This window comes from Ornithodoros turicata, chromosome 3, assembly GCF_037126465.1.
Source record: "Ornithodoros turicata isolate Travis chromosome 3, ASM3712646v1, whole genome shotgun sequence".
Lineage (NCBI taxonomy): Eukaryota > Metazoa > Arthropoda > Arachnida > Ixodida > Argasidae > Ornithodoros > Ornithodoros turicata.
Genome location: NC_088203.1, coordinates 103,529,444 through 103,550,182, shown reverse-complemented (window position 1 = coordinate 103,550,182; position 20,739 = coordinate 103,529,444). Strand labels below are relative to the sequence as shown.

The following is a 20,739-nucleotide window of genomic DNA, read 5'->3' as shown; positions in this document are numbered from 1 at the left end:
CAACGAATCAGGCAGATAACGATATCGTTCGAGATGATGGTTGGCTAGGAGCGTGCTATGCGGTGAAGTTCATTTTGAAGAGTGTGGTACCATGAGATGAAGTTGTTATCGTTCGAACCCGCGACCTTGGGACCAGCATAAGCGCTACCAACTGCTCCAACGTGCCGTGTGATGCCACCGTGTTTCCTTTAATGCGTGAGACTACAATAGTGCAAATATCCTAACACATCTATACGTACATGCACGCCAAACAGATACAGTATTGGGTGGCATCAAATATTGGCGACAATACCTCATCGTTTACTTCGCGATGTTCATAGACGCAACCGAATCTTTCTACATCTTCACGGAAAATGCCCCATTGCCAACGGCGCCCTTGACTCTGTTGATTGATTGATTGATTGAGTTTAAAAGAAAAAAAATGGAGATGGTAGTCTCGAGCCACTCGGGACTGGCTACTCCAGGGGGCTTAATCGCTTCATCGTCGTTACGGTCGTTACAAGCTAACGAGTGGCGGGAAATTCAAAAAGGTGGGCATGTGACACATTGCGCGTGACGTATACCACGGCCTTCACGTGTCGCGCGAAGAGCACCGTGCACGTGTTTTATCACGTGCCCACCTTTTTAAATTTCCCGCCCGCATTTTTGAATTTCCCGCCACTCGTTAGCTTGTAACGACCGTAACGACGATGAAGCGATTAAGCCCCCAGGACGCGTTATTAATATAAGAAAGGGAAACTACACTAACCTCGACGCTTTGAAACGCTTTGACTCTGTTGAAGCTTGACGCACTACATCGACATAGGTGCATTCATCTACATGCATACCTATATCTCCATAAACATGTCCAGGGACATTTGCACTGCAGAAAGCACAGGTAAAAACCTGGCCGAATAAGGGTTTACAGCAAGACGGTCTTTTTGACCACCTCCGCCGTGGTCATTAGGAGGAGAAAGAAACTTGGGTAGAAACCGCTCTTCTTCGTTCGCACTTTGCTTTGCTTGCCAATTGCTCTTAACCGCATGTTATCGCATGGCTTGCTTGCTGCATGGATTGTCATCATCCATAAATCCCTCGGTGATTTGCCTCGGCTCAGGCTCAGTGTTCATGTCACCACCATCGCCCTCACCATCTTCTTGTGTGACTCCTGCATGTACTGTATGCTTCACCCAAACACGACTCGGGGAAACTTCACCATCCACACAAGAGCTAAAGTGAGAGTGTATCCTTATGTCTCTGTGCGTAGCACTAACGGAAGAAGAACAGCGATGGAGTCTGGAAAACCGATTTCCAAAGAGCCGATGGACAGCGGCCAAGGCTTTCTTCTCCGTGGATTGCTCCTGAATGGGAGGCTGGCCACCACTCTTCTCCCGCAATGGATGGCATGCGTCGGAAGAAGACGTCCTTCCGTGTCAGAAACGAGAGACTGCACTTTTACTTTGGAACTGTTCTTCTTATGAAACGAAAGTTATTTTGATCTATTTACGACAATTTTGTTTTTCCGCGTCACTGTCCGGACAGCCTTGCGCCATCACTGTGCTGGGGCGCCCGGTACATTTCGACACTTTTTCGACTTATTATGGGTGATTACCCTCGCTCAGATGATTACGAAAATTGGAGCTTATTTTCTGCGTATAGTTATTTAATTCAAAGTTGTGCCGCTCGCTGATGGCGGCTTTGAGGTGGGAGAAATGAAGGAACGGCGTGTGATTCCATTAAATCGTGCGCTTTTTCTTTCTTTCTTTTAGGCATAGTCAGTGTTTCTGTTCTGTTCTTTTTTTTTTCCTTTTTTTTTCCCTAACCATAGTAAAAAGAAGCGTTCTCTTCGCCTGCTGGCGACTGCACATATTTCTCTGACGAACAGTGTCATAATGCACTTATATACCGTGCCACCAGCCAGACTGCCAAAGCGTATTTTCACGTTTTCTTTTTTTTTTTTTCTTCTTTCTGGAGTAAACGGTGTTTCTTGCTACCTCAATGTGCTACAGAAAACGGAGCTTGCGTTCCGTGTTGACACATTGTCGGACGTGATCCACGAACGTCCTTGTGAGAGACCTAGTCACGAAATGGGCGTCGGTGAATTCCGTTACTTCGGGACGTTAGAAATAAATTATATTGTTTCCAAGCAAAGTACAGCTGTCTAAATACGACACCCCGTTCCCCCGATCACATGCGGTATACGTTGCTGCATGGACTCTCTTTTTTTCTTCGTTTACATACATATATCTTACCGCAATGTGCTTCCAAGTTCCACCTAACGGGTTTTATAACTACTGCCGATGTAATTGAGCGCAATTTAATTTATCCTCCATTATTTCTTATAGGCAATGAAATGGTTCGGACATTTCTAGAGGCAGCTGCTAGACTAGGTAGAGTTATTAGAATGGGAGCTTATTTATTTTTGCATCGGTGAACTTGTCCATTGGATGTGTTTCGTCGTTTTAGTGTCTGTTAGGAAACGGCTACAATCCACATTCCTAATATAGCTCGTCGTGGACGTGTTACGATTATTCGTGGCCAAATCCAAAGCCATTTAAAGACGACGCAGCCTATTTTACGGCAGTTTCATCTGGGATGATTTTTCCGGGGGTTTCCACCCTTTGTGTTGTAGTTAGGCCGACTTACGAGTCACGTGACAGTCGCAATGTGTTTCGTACTTTGTATGCTCGGTTTCTGTGACGTTCAAATCTCTGGAAGTCGAAGAACGATAATATATATTGTCACTGTTTATAGTTTTCTAACTTATTGCGTGTCACTAATTTGTCGCATTTCAGGTGTCGATGCTGAATGCATAGTGTTCTCTTTCTTTCTTTCTTGTTTTGGTCTAATAAAACGTTGTGAATCCCTCTCTCTCTCTGTGATTTATTATATATATATATATGTATATTATGTATTATATATATAGTACAACAAACGTTATACATTCCAGGTGTGTATCTTGTGTAATATCGTCGCCTTAAAATTGTGTTTCCGTTGCTTGACAGCCTCGCTTCCAGAGCCGATCTTCTTCCCAGCTCCTTATAGATGCCGCTTCTTGGAGTCTTAAAAGAACAAGGTAATATTCTGGGCTTTCTCTTTCAACGTAGTGATAGTGAGAAAAACGCGGGTGTGCAAACAACGCTACTCGTTATAAGATACCAAGGAGATATCTTCCTTATCAGCACTTCTATCATACGTTAACTCCTCAAGCAACTGGTCAAATGGTGTAGAACAGGCAAGATTAAAAACTGGTTGAAAGGTGGACAGATTGGTGGTGCGTTTTAACATCGGTAAAATAAAATAAATAAATAAACTGCTTGACGAAAATGGATACAAAAATAACGCGCGCACACAAAATTCGTTTTCTTTTCTTTTTTCTTTTTCCTGTGATCCCCACATTGGCCGGTATAGCGATAACAAGGCACTTATAGTAGCCATAACAAACAGTTTTGAAGTAGCCACAATCCTGACTGGGTCGGGACTAACATCTCCATATTTTTCTTACATTTCCAATTCCAGTAGTTTTTATTTATTTATTTCTTCTGCGTTTTTGTCGTGACGCTGCCCGCTTTCAGCGTGACCAACCTCGGCGAGCAGTTTTCATCACCACCACACATTCGTGACGCTTGAACCTTTACTTGGAGTCATTTTTATACAATATGTAACTTGCCATTCGTAGCATGCCGCAAGACGCCGTTTCTGTGTGCCGCATATTGTACGCATGCACACCTCTCGAGGACTTTTTCCCGTGCTTCAGCATAACGGTGCGACGTATTCCGCGCAAAGCTCGAAGACACACACACGCACGGAGGCGCGTGCTTTAGGCAGGGGGACTGAGAAGCCCACTTGGACGAGCGTTCCCCCCTCGTCCCCGTGAAGTGCCTTACTCAGAAGCGAAAGAATTACGTGGCATTGTGCAATCCCCCACCCACGGCTAAGCGTATACCGTCGATCGGGCTAACAGTATAAGCTGTGATTGACGTGTTTTCACTGAGACCTCAAATCTCCGTTTAATGAAAAGGCTACCCGTATATACGGCTGTTACTTTGCTGCTTCATCGTTGCTTGTGGCCATTCCTACTTTACGCGAGGATTGCTGGGAACGGATTTGTGCGGCGTGCACGGTTGGCAACATTGACGTGGTGCGTGAGATTGAAGGTTTTTCGCGGGGCCTTGTTTTTTTTTATTTATTTATTTATTTATTTATTTTGCTCCGAGGCGAAAAGGGACCTCTGTTTTCCTTGCACGGTTTTCTTTAGGCGTGTCGCCTCGCGTAAATGACTGCGGGGGAAAAGTTTGTCGGTATTTTCTCGATTGTTTTTGTGTCCCTGTAGAAACGTTCGACTTCGTGGAATGGAGCCTTCTGAAGCGCCCCTATTGAACTGTTCCATCTTTTTAGATGCTGCTGTTTCGTTACTAAGTATGTATTGTCATCATGTGTAGGCAGGGGCCGCGCAGCGTCATGAGTTCAGGGGGACCCCAGATCCCAACCGGGGCCCCTTTCATCCCCCACTGCCTCCACCAGTTCATGCCCGGGTCCCAAAAAGGCAAAGGAAAAGGGTTTATGGCATTTTATTCGCATGCGGCACTCGAGATAATGGCGCCTCATCTTCAATACCAATTTTGCGCCCCTTTCACAAATTCAGGGGGTCTACAGTAACCCCTGTAACCCCACCATCCCTGTGTATAGGCAACCTATGGAGGTAGTCTCCTTTACACCGACGTAAACTCTATCTTACATACCAGATAACAATACAAGGAGAGGTTGCTTTTTATGCGTGCCATATAACTGATGCGTATTGTCATCAGGCAGGAAACCTACCTATGGAGGTATGCCCCTTTACGTGCACTCCAACTCGAAGTGATGTCGTTACCGAAAATAATTTTCTCCTTACGACTATAATTAATGGCAGGTCGATGCGTTGGAGATCATGTGTTGTGCCTTCGTCTCGAGGATGCCGGTGGTTATCAGAAAATTGTTAGAGTGAGTCGCTCGACTTCGAACTGTTCAAGATTTACATTCAGATATCCCCATATTTTTCGACATAATGTATACCTTGGCACCTGCTGCGTACAAGTTTCCCGTCCGATCTCTATAGCTCGTCATCGTTCCTGGAAATCAACGCCTACACGCTGGAACTGAGACTGAGTGCGCACTCTGCCATCTGAGGCTTCCCCTGGGTTGTCAGGCACAGGCCGAGTTTGCGTTGGCCGGGAATAGGGAATTTAAAAACACTCTCCCTCTAGTGTTACTCGGCGTAATATAGCTTCGTAGAACGTTTACTCTTCAGTTTACACGTCATCATGGGGTGTATGCTTCTGGGTTTTCCGACAGACTTTCCACACTCTTTAAAAAAAAAGTTGTACTTTACCTCCTTTTTCTTGCCACATATATCACTCCCTTTAGGAGAATACAATTAGTCTCAAAAAGGAGTCTCTTCACCACCTTTAGGGAGTGGGGTTACGCTCTAACCCCCTAAACCCCCCCCCCCCCCATGCCCCCCTGCTGCCCATGTGCCTCTCGCGTCTTTTTCCTTTTTTGTCTCCTATTCTTTCTCCATTTTTTTTCTTTTTTCTACAAGGAATAGCAAGTCGACTTCTGTCTAGCTGACCTTTCCCTTCTGCTCATATCCCCCCCCCTACCGGAGAGTAATGTTACACTCCGACAAGGAGTATAATGAAGTAATGTTACTCCCTGGAGGGAGTGAAGAGACTCCTTTGTGAGAGTAATTGTACTCTCCAAAAGGGAGTGATATATGTGGCAAGAAAAAGGAGTTAAAGTACACCCTTTTTTTAAGAGTTCCCCCTGAAGTCGGCCCAGGACGCATACTAACCCCCCCTGTCCCCCACTCCTTCCTGCTGTCATCTCTCCATCTGTCCACATCTGTCCGCCGCTCATAGCCACAGTTGCTTCGCGGCGCTGACGCGGAATTTAAAAAAAAAAGAAAAACTAAAACTCACTATTATATTTGCACATTTCCGTCGGTATGAGCGGTGATATAACATATTTCTTGCACCTTAACATTTTTATTTTCTTTCTTTCTTTATTTTTTTACGTTTGGCCACGCACTCCCAGCGCACACTCGCCGCGATAAGAAGCATAAATTAACCTCCATCAACTTCTTAACAGGGCGTCGGAGGATTAAACGAGTGAGAATCAATCTGGCGAAGCTCAGGCTCGAAGTGTGGGTAGCGGCGCATATGGAGCCATCCATAGGGCCTCTAAGCCAGTGAGGAGCCAGTGAAGCGTAAAAACAAACTGCATCCTCAATGGGGCGAGTGCCACTTCCACCTGGTCCCTTCTCACGCGCCCGGAAAGAAGACATTCAATGATGCGTTCTATATATCCTCCAGTCTGATGGCTTTGTTATATGTACAGGGTTATTCTAGCAAACGTTACACGTTTCGATTGCACTGTAAAAATAGAACACTACACTTGGCCCATCCCAAACTTTGCAGACTGATAGCCATTCATCTGAGGTTTCATTTGAATTTTTTTTAAGCACTACGGTTTTGTAGAAAGAAAATTAAAAATAAAGAAAAATCTCGTCCCATGCGTTTTCAATGGCCTATCCCACGCGAACACCGCCATTTTTTCTTGTGTCCACTTCACGTTCACATCACTTCACACAGGTAGCGCTGCCTACAACGATGTGACATGCCGATTCTGACGTTATGCACCAATCCTCTTGTTCTGTGTACTGGTGCCACCTGTGTGTGGTGTAATGAAAGTGAAGCGCTCGCAGCAGAAAATGGCGGCTTTTGAGTGATATAGGCCATAGAAAATGCGTAGAGTGAGATTTTGTTTTTGTTTTTGTTTTTTTTCTTCTACGGGACCATAACGCTCACAAAAAATTCCAACAGAACTTGAGACCAATGGCTACCAGTCTGCAAAGTTTGGTGCTGGACAAACCCTGTCTTCCGTTTTTAAGATGCGATCAAAATGTGCAACGTTTGCGAGACTAACCCTGTAGATTCCCCATAGGCTATATATATCCCCGCATGATGTTCACGATGTGTTAATGCACGTTAGACCCGAGTGTTTTGGAAATGGTTAATTGGTCACGTGTGGAGCAATTTCAATACCAATAGTGAACGGAAGATACGTGTATCTATGTTGTTCACTTTACCTCTTTGCGTGTACCTGATGAAAGGCTGTACGGGAAAGACGTTCCCAAATGAAATGGGAGGAATTGTCGAGAAAGGAAGAAATCAATCAATCAAACGTGACGTCGCTTTTCACGGTGAACACTCTAGTTTTGGTTAAAACAACAACATATAATTTAATGATGATGAATGGGGAAATTCGCCGCATGAGGTTAAGGTGAGGTGAGGTGCGGTTAAGAAAAAAGCGAGTTGACAAATAATTGTCCGGGTGTGGCAAGAAAGCCATGCGCTTAGAAATATTCCTACACGTATTGTTTTCTGGCGCTTTTCTAAGCGTTGTTCCGTTTTCTCTTTTTATTCCTTCCTATTTGCCTCTGATGAGTCTCGCTCGATCGAACCATGTTCGTGTTCGGCCATGGGGAAGGTAAATGTTTTTTATGTTTTGCAGACAACGTGAAGGATGTTTCTCTTCTCTTTTTTTTTTCTGTTCTTCTTTCCCAGTCTTCCAATCTAAAAGCAAACTGCTTGTCGTAAAAGTAATCCCGTCCAGCACACACGAAGAACAACACTCGAGCATTGTATGAACTCCCCCCTTTATCATTCGCTCGTCAAGTGACACTCTTTGACCCCCTTTCCTTTCTCTATGCCACTCCAGTGTATAGAAATAACATTTCTCACCCTCATCATAACGTTGCCTTGCCCCGATGCAACTGCGAGTATCACGTCCCTGTCATCAAAAAGGTCTCGCGCACACAATAGAAGAAAACCAGGCACGCGCGGCCGAACAGTTAACGGAGCTTCGATATTGCGCAGCCTTTATGAGAAGGCACCGGTTATGGATATTGCTATACTTGTACCGTTTTGTGCAACGACGCCTAGTGGTTATATGGGAGTGCGATACAATGTAACCCTCACGTACGTACCTTATACCAGATCGCGTTGCACCGTGATAATGTTTTGTGGTGCCACTTTCATTCTATACGAGGCTTTCTGGCAAGCCGCTTTATTGTCTGCCGCGTAGATTTTATTCTTATACTTTTCGGACTTCTTTTTGATGCAGGTGTTATGCTTGGAGAGGGAGGAATTTTTGTTTCTTTCTTTCTTGGCTGTTACGCTTTGTGTATTGGGGGTACGTGCCCTTAGTGGGGTGCGAACAATTTTCTTCGGTGAGGATGGGGTGACGCAAATAAATACGTAATTCGGCTAACCAGTGTCAACGTGCAATCACTCCTATTGACATTGTGGTCGTTAGGTGCTCTGTCTAGCCACTGGTGATCCAGTCTGCCCAGCGTTTTAGTGAACCTCGTTGGAGGGGGCTGTAGCCCCCCTCACTACACCTTGGCTTTCGCGCGCGGTATTTGATCCTACTAACTGCGTGATATTTGTCTTTTGGGTAGAGTGCCTTTAAAAAAGTTACCTCTATCGGAGCGTTGTCACGCGCACGGATATGCTGTAACGTCTGGTGGTGCCTTCTATACATGAGAGAGTTGAGGCACGCGTTAGGTTCACGTATATTCCCAAACGTCTTTCCTACCGTTGCAGCTTCGCAGGTGTTCACCTTTTATGCACTTTTAATGTAGGCATATACCGTCCGAAGCCTCGCGTTGCCTTTCTTCGTTGTAAACCGCGAAGAAATCTTGCCAAAGAATTGAGCTTTCACTCTGAAATGCTTAGTTTATTTACTTCGCGGATAACAGTTACCTTTACTAATCGTTAAGGCGCATTCGCCTGCAAAGAAAACGAACATGCGCATACGCGGTATAAAAGCAGTATCAAGAAATGACAAAAACCTCACTGCATTCTACCCTTAGCTCGCGCGAAAAAAAAAAAAAAGTAACGCACGTATAAAATATACGCGAGAAAGAAATCAACGAAAAGGAAAGAAAATCTCGTGTGCAGAGAAAACTGGTGTGAGGAAGCCTAGCAGTCTGGGTGAGCAACATCTTCCTGGCTTTTTCCCGGAGCAGATGGAAGCTTCTATCGCTCACTCTCTGGCGGCCCCGCTAAAAGCATCGAGGCATTGATTCCCCCCCCCCCTCCCACCTCCTCCTCCTCCTCCTTCTCCTAGATAGGGGGCTTTTCTTGCCTTTTTGTTGCCCTCCGAATGTCTTTCTCTTGGATGAACCGCCGCCGTATATTATACGCTCTGCAAAGGCTCCCACAGTTTGTGATGTTGTTTCTCTCTGACTCGTGCGAGAAGTCGCAGCGTTGCTTGTTGCGTAAATGGACAGCGAGTTCGTTCTCTCTGACGCTAACATCGTTTAGCGTCACCGGAGAGAGAGTTTTAAAGAAGGTTCAGATGTGGTATTCAATGCCGAAGTTGTTCGATTGGGTGAGCTCGTTTAGAGTAGTTCTGTGCACAAGACCGTCTCTACCCGCGGCCCCGGTGGAACGTCGGCCCGCGGTTCGAAATCCCAAGGTTCAGCCAAGTCTATACCCACAGTACGTCAGTATACATGTATCCACACCCGTCATCCTAGGCAAGAGACCGTCTATGGAAAGTTCAATGCACGTCCTCAGGTGGACGAAACTCACATGTCGAGCAACCAGCGACATGGCCGACTGGATGAAAGCATCATCTCGTTGGTAGTTACTCCAAGGTCATTACTGAAGACTGGGAGGTGGTGGGTTCGAATCCTACCACCGGTAGTTACCACTTGAGATCGGTAGAGTTACCACCGGTAGAATCCTACCAGTTCCCCAAAGTCGATCTGTCCAGGACGCGTACAAACCCTCACTCCTTCCTGCTCTCCATCTGTGCACGTGTTTTTTATTTATTGATTCCGTGTTAGCGCCGCGAAGCAACTGTGGCTGTGAGCAGCGTGCAGATCTGGACAGATGGAGAGAGGACAGCAGGAAGGAGTGGGAGACAGGGGTGTTCGTATGCGTCCTGGGCCGACTTCAGGGGGAACTGTGCCGACATGCGTCTGGAAAGTCTTCCGAAAACCTAGGGAAACCCTAATACGGCACAGCCGGTGGTACGATTCGAACCCACCACCTTCCAATCTTCAGCACGACCTTGGCTATCACCAACGAGAGGGACGCCCTGTGTACGTCTGTAAGCCATTCATATAGCCACGTCGCTTCGCGGCGCTAGCACATAATTAAGAAGAAGGAAAAAAAAACCTATCGAGCACTGTCGGGATCGACCGAATTGCTCGACTTTTTCTCCTTTCCATCTTATTCTAGCGATGGGAGTAAACGGTGTGAACGTCCGTAAAAGTGGTTTCTCTGCAACGCTTCGGACTATGGCAGGGAAGTATGAATTCGTCACCGGTTCATTTTCTGCTTGTACGGCTTCCGCCGTTCACAAATATCACTCTAAAAACAGAACTTCACCGCATAACACGCTGTGCGCCAACCATTGTCGCGAATGATATGGTTATCGCTTCTGATTCGAAGAGAGAGAGGTGGGCGTACGCCTTTTTGTGGCTATTTGGATATATGAAAATTGCCACAGAAAGGCGTACGCCCCCATCTCTCTTCGAGTCGGAAGCGACAACCCTATCATTCTTGGCAATGGTTGGAGCACAGCGTGCTATGCGGTCAAGTTCTGTTTTTAGAGTCACATGCATCAGTTTCAACGTTGCTTGTAACGCAGACCTTGGTGGATGACGTGCTAGCTGCAGACAAGAAAGCGCCTTTGTCGTATTTTTCGTACCCCTGGTGTCTGACATGCCCTGAATGGATGGATATCATTATGAAGAAAAATTGCTCTATACTTGATTACTTTCGCAGCCACGCCTGGGACAAGGAAGTTAGCCTTTTCAAGGCAGCGTTTAATCTGTTTGAATCTGCTTTAACCGTGAGTACTATAGGCCTTCGTAACCCCTTTTCCAGGATAAACGCTTAACGTACACTATAGCATACACAAAATGAGCCAATAAGAAAAAATAGACGTATAAACGTATACGGTTCCAATTTTTGTTTTGCGAGTAAGTTTTTTTCGAGTACGCATCAGTACTGATGCAACAAAATTCATCCGCGAACTACCGTGACAGCTGTTAATATCGTTCGTGTAAGTGCTCGTGTAAGCCACCGTGTATTTATCGAGTTCTCGCGCTTTTTTTTTTTTTTTTTTTGTGGTTGGGGGAATACTATCGCGTTGCTTATATCCCGCAAAGCAGAGTGAGAGAGAAAGAATTTCCTGCCGTACACTCTTAAAAATGAACTTCACCGCATAGCACGCTCCTAGCCAACCATCATCTCGAATGATATCGTTGTCTGCCCCGATTTGTTGAAAACACGGGGCGTACGCCTTTTCTGTGACAATTATGAACAGCATAAGTGTCACAGAAATGGCGTACGCCCCCCGTTTTCAACAAATCAGGGCAGATAACGATATTATTCTAGATGACGGTTGGCTAGGAACGTGCTGTGAGGTGAAGTTCATTTTTAAGAGTGTAAGTGTGATATTAACCCATCCAATTGCGGGCAGCCGTCGTCGTAAACAAAGAGGGAGGGAGGTCGGAAGTTTTCTGCTCTGCCATTAGTCTGATTGCGGGGAGGTTTTCTTTTCTTTCTTTTTTCTTCATTTCCATCTGGAGTCTTTGTTTCCGATTCCTGTCGGACCGATGGAAAGGATCCCGATTTAGAAATACGAAGCCGCGGCTCGGCTCTGGTTGCTCGTCGAATACGAGTCGCGCGCGGATGGGAAGAAAAATTGAATAAGATGAAATGGCGCCTGGCGGGATTATTGTATTCCGACAACACTGACAGAAGGCTAACAGCCTAGTGTGCCCGTGACTTTATCTGGCCGTATCCGAAATGATCAGCTCGGTTGATGATCGGATAACTTGTCGGCATTCTAGATATTAGAGAGTTTTAGCAGACCGTTGATAACGTTGCTTGCGTGGAACCGTATCACCAAGGTAGAAATTTGGGGTAGTTGGTACATAGCCATGACATTCATAGCCATGGTACATTCACCTTTATCACTATCTGTGTCCTACTTTCTTGCGCCTTTTAACTGACGTATTGTCAATAAATCCTTTAGTTGAGAGTCTGCAGTTCCGCTGTTGTGTGTTTCTACCGTTGTGTCTTCGTCCTCTCTTTGGCTGCAAGATTTTACTCATGAACCGTATCAACCGGAACCAATCAGTGGATAAGATTCTGAGTCACGCACCACTGCGATTGGTTCCGATAGGCACGATAACCTTATCAACGGTATACTAAAACTCACTATTATTTCACGCCCTAATCGTCTTGTCATTATTATCATCTTCACCTACAGTCGTGACGATGCCCAGAGCTCTGAAGTCAACGGCAGCAATATGTTACCGTCATCACCACCACCACTGGATATTACCCGAGCCATATCCGACGAGAACTCATGTAACGATGATGCGCTGGTTGTGTCAGTCTCTCTCGCACACTGTCCGACATTGTCGTCTTGAGCAAAGTTTCGAGCCTCCCTGTCACCCAGTCCTTCCTGCTGTCCTCTCTCCATCTGTGCATATCTGTACGCCGCTCATAGCCACAGTTGCTTAGCGGTGCTAACACGGAATGAAAAAAAGTCCACGTCAAAAAACACGTCCTCGAGCTGTTGGCACCGTAACATGGCCCCTTTAAAGGGACACTATAAAGTATAAAGTTTTCTTCTCTCCGAATGAAAGACTGCGTTACCTTGACAGCAATTTATAAGTAACAGTATTTATCCGTGACGCCGTTCCTGGTAAGGAAATCGAAACTTACGCTTTCCTTCTTTCCTCCTTCTGTGCGGCCTCCCGTTGGTCCCCGTAAAAGATTTCCATCGATGATCGGGCACTCTCGTTTCCTGTGAAGTCCGCCCACGACGCATCATTCCCCCCCCCTCTCCGCAGGATAAATGTTTTGTCCTTTGGTGCCACTTTCAACATCATCCGAACCACCCACCGTTTAGAAAACCAAGTATAGTTTCTATAAATTGTTGGCACCACAGTGAGGAAGCCTAAATGATGACAACCCCATAGCGGGAAGCCAAGTTGAGCTTCACTCGGCGTGCCGCTAGACGGCAGTGCAATTCGAGGTGTTCGTCGTCACGTATGCGGGTCTCGAGTTTGTGTCTCGGAGATTTGAAATTTTTAAGGAATTGTAAATAGCCATAAAGGTGGGTTCTTGAACAAGCTCCTTGGCCACGGCAATCGTAATAATCGTTTCATCCTCGTAGGCATGGGCGTAGCCAGGGGGGTTAGGGGGTTCAACCCTCCGAACTCGTACCTTTGGTGGTGCATTTGGGAGATGGAAGCACCTCCTCCCCCATGTAAAGTCCCCATAGATCCCCCATAGACACAAGTTTGTCGAACTGAGCTAGATGGTAGAACATAGCAACGTCATGAGTTACGAGAGGAAATACTCAGGTAGCCCGTACTAAACAACACGTGGAAAGTAAAGAGTGTATAAGAAGGAATGTTATTTCCTGCTATAATAGCGGGGACACGTTATTGCGCTGTCAAACTAAATGGAAGAAAAGCATAGCACGACAGGCAGAAAAGCGTAAAAAGAAATATACGCCCGGGAGCAGAAATCGCAAAAAAACGGGAGAATCGGAATGAAAATCCGCGAATAAAAATAAAGCCGGGTATTTTGTCCTCCGCAGCAACGCGCGGCTGACAACAGAAGGCAAGTCAAAGAGCTGGTCCTGTCAATCACGTGGCCAACAGGAGCGAGATTTTGATGCGCTTTGCCCGTCATTTCAGAGGCCGCATCTCTTTTTGATGCCAGTCCCCTGTGTCTGTGCGTTAGAACAAATAACGACCGCTTGTCACGCCTAAGTATAGGGGGCGCCATAGGTCGTGCGCTTTGGACCGTGCCAATGGGACAAAAAGAGCCGGTGTATTTTATGCTTCTGCGCGACTGATGCCTGTGTTGGCAGGTTGTTTTGCTGGCACCAACCATTTTGTACGTCTTGGTTGCGGCAATTCATAGGGTGCTAGACTGAGGAACCGGACGTTTCTTTCCGCCAGTTGATGGGAACAGTACGACGAAGTCGTTTTCTATTCGAGCTTATCCGAGAGACCATCGTTCTTAGAAGAAGAACAAAAGGATGGAGCAGTTACACCTTTTAGGAGGTAATAATTGTCGCATATGTTGTGCGTAAAAAGGTTGCAAAGTTCTACCTGCTACTTGGTTGAAGTCGGCACAACAGATTAGCGCAAATCCCGAAAGAAGTTTTAGTTGCAGTTGTCTTCGTTGTACACAATGTGCTCAATGTCCATTGCACTGTCGATGCTGAGAAAGCAACACTTCTTGAAAGTGCATTGCTTCTGTGGTTGTAATAACAGCTCTTACACACACTTTGTACTGCACGTGTTTAGAGGTGGTAACTATAGAAGTTACCACCTTTTCACGCCCTTTTTTTTTCTTAGAGTGCACTGATTTCACTACACACTTTTATTTGTCACATATTAGTACGCGTTATTAGCGTCTGTTTCTGTGCCTTCTGTGCTGTGTGCTGTGTTTCTGTGCGTTCATTCGGGATTGTCCACTTCCTGCTTAAGTACAAAGTGACTCGTGTAGAAAGCTCCTAGAGATCCAACTGTCAAAATCTGGAAACTTCCATTACTACGTCTTAGTTGCCAGGTGATCGACTGGGGCCCTCACTACCCATAGACCAACTATGAAAAGACGCCATCGTAAAAAGAAAAAAAAAATGAAGGTCGCCTATTATCACTCCAAGATTGGCTTTTATTTCCTCTTTTGAGAGTTTTCCCCCTGAACATCCAGTGCGGTTGATAACAGTGACGCCGGACAGACCACCCGCTGAGGTGGGGGCATGACGTCACATTTTGCCCTTCGAGGATAAACCTAGTCTGAAATTCCGTCTACTCGAGGCTGTTCATGTGGCACAGTCCAATAGAAGTACACTAGAATATCGACGACAAAATACTTTTGCATCCACTAACGTAAGATACTCGATGCGACACATTGTGTTACACCGTCGCCCGGTCAAACGTCGTATCGCCGGAATGACATGCTTACAGATGGCAGTCGTTGGCCATAATTGTAAAATGTCGCCAGTAATAAATAAATAAATCGGTCATAAGCGCAGCCAACAATACTACCACGTTCAAGAATTCCCTCGTGCATTGAGATTATAGGAAAAGTAGGGTTCTGTATAGGCTGGGCTTCCACAAAGCCGTCGCAGTTTTTTTTTAATCTTTCTTTCTTCTTTTTTTTTCTATGTGGCAATAACGAAAGCTCACCAAGTAATGTTACCCCTGGGCTGTGAGCGTAATACATCGTGCGTGCAGGCTTCTATTTTCATGTGTGCAGTGTCCTTTTCGTATTTTATGTACGAGCTGGGTGCGCTCAGATATAGTCAGAGTCTCCAGCTTATGGGTTACGACCTTGAGAAGTTGTTGTAGGAAACGGCATGTACTCATCCACCGTGAACTGCAGAGACGCTAAAAACGATTTCGACGAAGACAGACGGATAGCCAGAAGACACGTTCTTGCAGCCATAAGTCGTAGACTTGCTTTACGTAACGTGAGGACGTAGCCAAACATTACATTGCATTTCAGTACATGGGCCCCATATGGATCAGCCGGCGGTCGTCTATACAGGTTGCAGTGTGAAGAATGTGGCGTACGCTATAGCGAGAGGTTCGAAGAATAATGCTAATTCCTGGCTAACTGGCTTTACGTGAGGATAGAGAGGTAGCAAGCGAGCTGGTGGTATAGATCACAGGGGTGACACAAACCCGCCATTGTTGTAACTAACCTCAAGCGGGTGCTTTTGGCAAAACTGCCATCTTGTCCTGGTCTCACGTCATAGAAAACGTCATTTTGAGGTCATGTGACTTTGTGTACATGTCGTTTTGCAGCTTACCGACATATTTTCGTCGTCAAAACACCAAGAGTTGAACGTATTTTGCTAGCGTAGACTATGCGGTGCTTCTTCCGCAACATGGTAGCCCATTTCGCCTTAGCTTAAGTACATCGCATCGGCTTAGTGAGTCTTAACGCGCGGTCGTCATCACATCTTTGGAAGTTGTCAACAGTACGAGGCTTTATGTGTAAAACTGCGCGTTTTACTGCGAGATTATCGGATAAAAATAATTACCGTGCTCGAAAGACATCCAAAACGTGGTGCAGAAACGACAACCGCATTGTTTACAAACGGTTTGGCCGCCGATCACGGGCGCCGCCATCTTTAAGGTCACGTGTGCCTCGACGTTTGCTGTGACGCGCGAACATGACCTGTCCAGGATGCATTGCGTTCGCCCAGCACACTTTCGTCTATACGGAGCAATACATTGGATGCCACACCTGAATGCGTTGTTTCTTGTCCCCCAGTCTCGGGTTTTTAAGTTATGGGTTTACGTCGCGAGACAACAATCTGGAAGAAAGAAGCTAACGAGAATCAAAGGACACTAGCTACCAACAACAACATATACAATGATGATGATGGGGAAATTTGCCACGTGAGTAGTGCCCCACTACCCGAATACCGAGGGTACTCTGTGAGATATAACGTGACAATGAGGGGGGGGGGGGGGACTATGGATGAGAGATGGTAGTAGGGTTGCATCAGTATATTCGGTAATTCGTAAAGGCCCCCGTAAATGAATGAAGACACAGAATGTGGAGAGGCGCATCAAAGGACATAAAGGAGACCGGTGTCTTGCAGGAAATCCAGGAAAATCTTCAGGGCGCAGCGATGCCAAACTAACAACAACTTTATTTGAGGTGATGAATGATTATAATCGACGGTGCCGATATATGCAGCCGTCGGCGGAAAATCGTCGTAATTAGTTGAACACATACTCAAAACAGGACATTTCTTTAATTTTGATAACGTATCTTGGCACTCGAACATAGGTGTGTGTGTGTGGGGGGGGGGGGGGATTTCGGGAACCCAGTCACATTCATGCCATCATGCCTGTGTCTTCATTCATGCCGAGAATGGTGCATGCGATTGGCACAGGGACAGGGGACCCCCACCTCGAGTGTTACGAGGACATCATTGTTCAAAATTTCGCTTTTGGTTCGGTTTTTGACGGGACTCGGTCACTGTTATCTATCGAGACGTTCAACTTCTAGTTTTGTTTTTTCGTGTTATGTCGACCCGGGGTATGATTTATCGATACAAAAAATGAGAAATTATAAGTACTACAAACTTGAAGACGTGAGATATGCTTGTACTTACGTTGCTGTATTTTGTCCGAATTTAGGTCAACCTCGCGGATAATTTTGGGCGGAATATTATTGTAAAATTTATCGATTCAGATCATCATTCTCTGGAGAGCTTCCGCACATAGCCTTATACACGAAATTCCTTAAGCAATTCCTAATAGATGGTGAAATCCAAACAAACGGCTTTCAGTGAGCTCTCACTGAACTGCTCAGACTGCAATATTTATCCCCCTGGAACGAAAGGCTGTGTCACCTAATACTCCTATAGGCCCGCTTCACCGAATCTCTGATTGCGTCACCGACTGTACAAACAGCCTTTGGAAAAGGGAACTTGGAAATGGAGATGAAAAGTTGGGCCTCCCTCTCCGCTTTCCAGGCAATCGCATTGTCATCGGCAACCCCCCGCATCATCAGAGGCTGAGGAGAGCGCATTAGAGAGTCCATTTAACAAATGAAAGCTGCACGGTGGCGCTCTGTGTATTCGCGAGCTGTTTGCAGTACATCTTAAGAACCCGGATCGGAACTACGTCGCATTGCGTAACTGAGTGACGTGCCTGGTCACGTGGTTCAGTGGAAGGAGCGGAAGTTGATTTCCGCTCGCGCGGTGCAGTCACCTGCCAATCACAGCCTGTTCAGGCGTAACTCGCGTCGGAGTGTCTATATTTGAACTCCTGAAAGGGTGCGGGCTGTGTGTGGAAGGCTGTTGGACGAGAATTCCAATGACAGTTCCGTTCACTTCGATCTACTTTCACACCCTAAAAGCCTAACTTGATCGCATTACACGCTCTACGCTATAACCAATGGGAACGAGTGGTATCCTACAGTTCTGTTTCGCTTCATCCAGCTCTTCTACTGGGTGATAAGGCTATTGTTCCTGTTATTAAAGTACATCGGCAATCTCAGTGAATTGTGATTCTACGACGATTTATGGGGTTTTTCCTAAGACGCTGTATGGGAAATGTGGGCATAGTTCTCTATGAAGTCGGCCCAGGGCGCAAAATCCCCCTCCGTACAACATGCGGCAGGCAGTGCGCGCAGATCCATGGGTTTCAAGAGCTCAGGCGAGCTCAATTGAGCTGTCGTACGTGTCGTCCCTCTTGACAGTGTTGCCCAAGCTTAGGCTTATATTTCTTCAGTGCTATAGTCAATTTATTCCCCGTCCCTCTTTTCCTATTCGCCTACGTCTCGTGAGTCATGGAACTGCTTATTCTACTGCGGCCAACAACGGCAAGCTACCTCGACACCCCCCCCCCCCCCGCTTATTCTACTGGTTAGACAATTTGTTAACTTTATCAGTATTTATTGGATATACTTTGGTACGAAAAAGGAACTACGGTACATCAGGACAGGTTCATTATTCTTCCCAGCGTCATTTTAATTAATAGCCCGACATAGTTTGATGCGCTATGATGCAAAATAATTAGGACATCGAAACTACTTTTTTTTTTATCGCGCGTGTCGGCTTATTATTTTCATTTCCCCTTATTTACTCGCGATTATTATTTTTATTGATAGACTTGACATAAATAGAGATCGATTTACGAGCCGACGGTGCATTAGCAAAAGGCGGCATGCACACGCAAAAAAGAAAGAAAATGAAGAAGAAGAATGTTCACCTACTTCCTCTGAAATGACCAAGGGCTTCTCTCCCCCTACTGAGTATAGTCCATACTTTCGCGATCTTTTATCAATGTTTCAAACCAAGCAGACACTGCTGCTGCAAGATCCCTGCAACTACACGAACCAACGGCACGCTGTGTCGCAAAAATAAATAAAGGAACAAGTTAATAAAGAACGAGAGAAAAAGGAACGAAATGAACACGAACAACAACAACAAAAAATCATCCTATCCGTACCCTTCCCCTCATTGGACAGTGCAGAGAGAAGAAAAGCTCGCCCCTGATTGGCCGAAAGCCCGCTCCCTGCGCCCTCTTTTTTTGTTCTCGCGTATTTCCCAACTTGTCCTTGTACCGCGTGGATAGAAAACGCAAGAAGTAGAAGGACGAGAAAACACCCATATAGAAGAAACGTGAGGAATAAAAGAAAAAACACAGGCACATATATGTATATTCCATGGTGGATCGAAAACTTTCGCTGGAGCGCTGCAGAAAAGACTAGCAAGATGGCGTCGGTCGATACAGGCGCCAAAAACACATTTCCTTCTCTGGGTTTCTTTTTTTCTTTTCTTTTTTCAGGAATAGCGAGTGACTCCGAGCGGTACCCGACGCATTTGTCGATGGAATCTGGGGCTTTGTTTTTGTCTCATCCTCCTTGTTTTATGCGTTGTTGTCTTAGTTCCTTCCTTTTCGCCTTCTCCTCCTCCTTCTTTTTTTTTTTTTTTTTTTTTTTTCAGAGTTCCTTCCGTGCGAACATTGCTATGAGCCCGAGCGCCCGAGCTACGTTCACATTGCCGGATAGTCAGTCATCATTAACGATGTATTCTGGAGCGATCCTATATACACGCAATCGTGTCGCTAATTTTCGCACGCTGGGTGGAAACATCGTATATTCCCGGCATTGTCCAAAGTCCAACTTCTGTCATTCCGCCCTGCGTCAACCACGTCGGTCATTACCTGTTTTTGCTGAGAGGCAGGAAAACGTTGTCCCTTACATCAACTCCATTAGAACTGGTGGTGCTGCTGGAGCTCCTTGCCGTAGTTAGAACCATCTGGCCAATTGGCTTACTTTAGACAATCCATCGCTAATCGGAGGAATATCGTGTGATCGGTATCACTGTCGTTTTTGTTCGTATGGTTCATTACGTTTGGTGTGTGAATACGCAGCTCATTGCTGATCATGCGCCTTCCGGACACAGACAATGAAATATCTATTCTTCCGCGTCATTGTCTTTTTATTTTCCCTCACTGTTTTCGGTATTGCACTTCGGTATTTTGTCAGATGTCTCTTGTGCTCTGCTGTGTAAGATGTTGCCTAGTCTGCTAAGACGAGGAAGGAAGAAGAAAACACTTGTTACTACACTCTGCGCGCAACCCTTTTAATCGCCACATTCAATCCATTTTCTAAGCCGTCGCAAACGTCTGACACTTTTCGCGACCCTCGGCGGTACCGACAATAAAGGAGAATCGCATCCCAGGCTTCTTATCTAGCCAGCTACGGGCCCCCTACCATACTGCGCAAGACAAATCGTTGGTTGCTTCGGCCAGCCAGTGAAACATGCTCTACTTAGGCCTACTTCTCCCGCGTCTAAAAGCTTCGGGCGCCCCAGCCAATCACAATCAATCATCAAGCGACGGCCAACGCGTGCTGCCTCGGCGTCTTTCTATGTGTACATCTCTTCGAAAGCGTTCGCCTGGGTAGCGTGGGCATGGCAGACGATGCCGTTAAGTGCTGCTGCTGCCATAGAAACAGTAGTCGCACGCAGAAACGGGCAAAATTTAAAAACACCCGAGCGAAAGTGGGTTAGATGCGGTCGCTCTTCTGTCCTGCGAGGAAAAGAGCATGCTATCAGTCGTCGTATCTTCGCGAGTTGTCAAAAAAATATTTTCCGTGTTTTTCCACTCCCGTCGGAGGGCGCGCG

The 20,739-nt window shown here is 46.0% G+C and overlaps 1 protein-coding gene across 5 annotated transcripts in view; it reads left to right on the top strand.

The window, feature by feature from the left end:
* LOC135389067 (S phase cyclin A-associated protein in the endoplasmic reticulum-like) overlaps nucleotides 1-20,739 on the top strand; it is a 158,171-nt gene that overhangs the window by 102,054 nt on the left and 35,378 nt on the right. For 4 of the 5 annotated variants that reach the window (XM_064619031.1, XM_064619030.1, XM_064619032.1 and 1 more), the window contains one exon: nucleotides 1,247-2,850. In XM_064619031.1, coding sequence (XP_064475101.1) covers nucleotides 1,247-1,344 — 98 coding nt within the window. In that variant the 3' untranslated portion in view covers nucleotides 1,345-2,850. Of the gene's footprint in view, nucleotides 1-1,246; nucleotides 2,851-2,984; nucleotides 3,056-20,739 lie in introns of those variants that run through there. The other variant, XR_010421566.1, reaches the window with a different exon arrangement.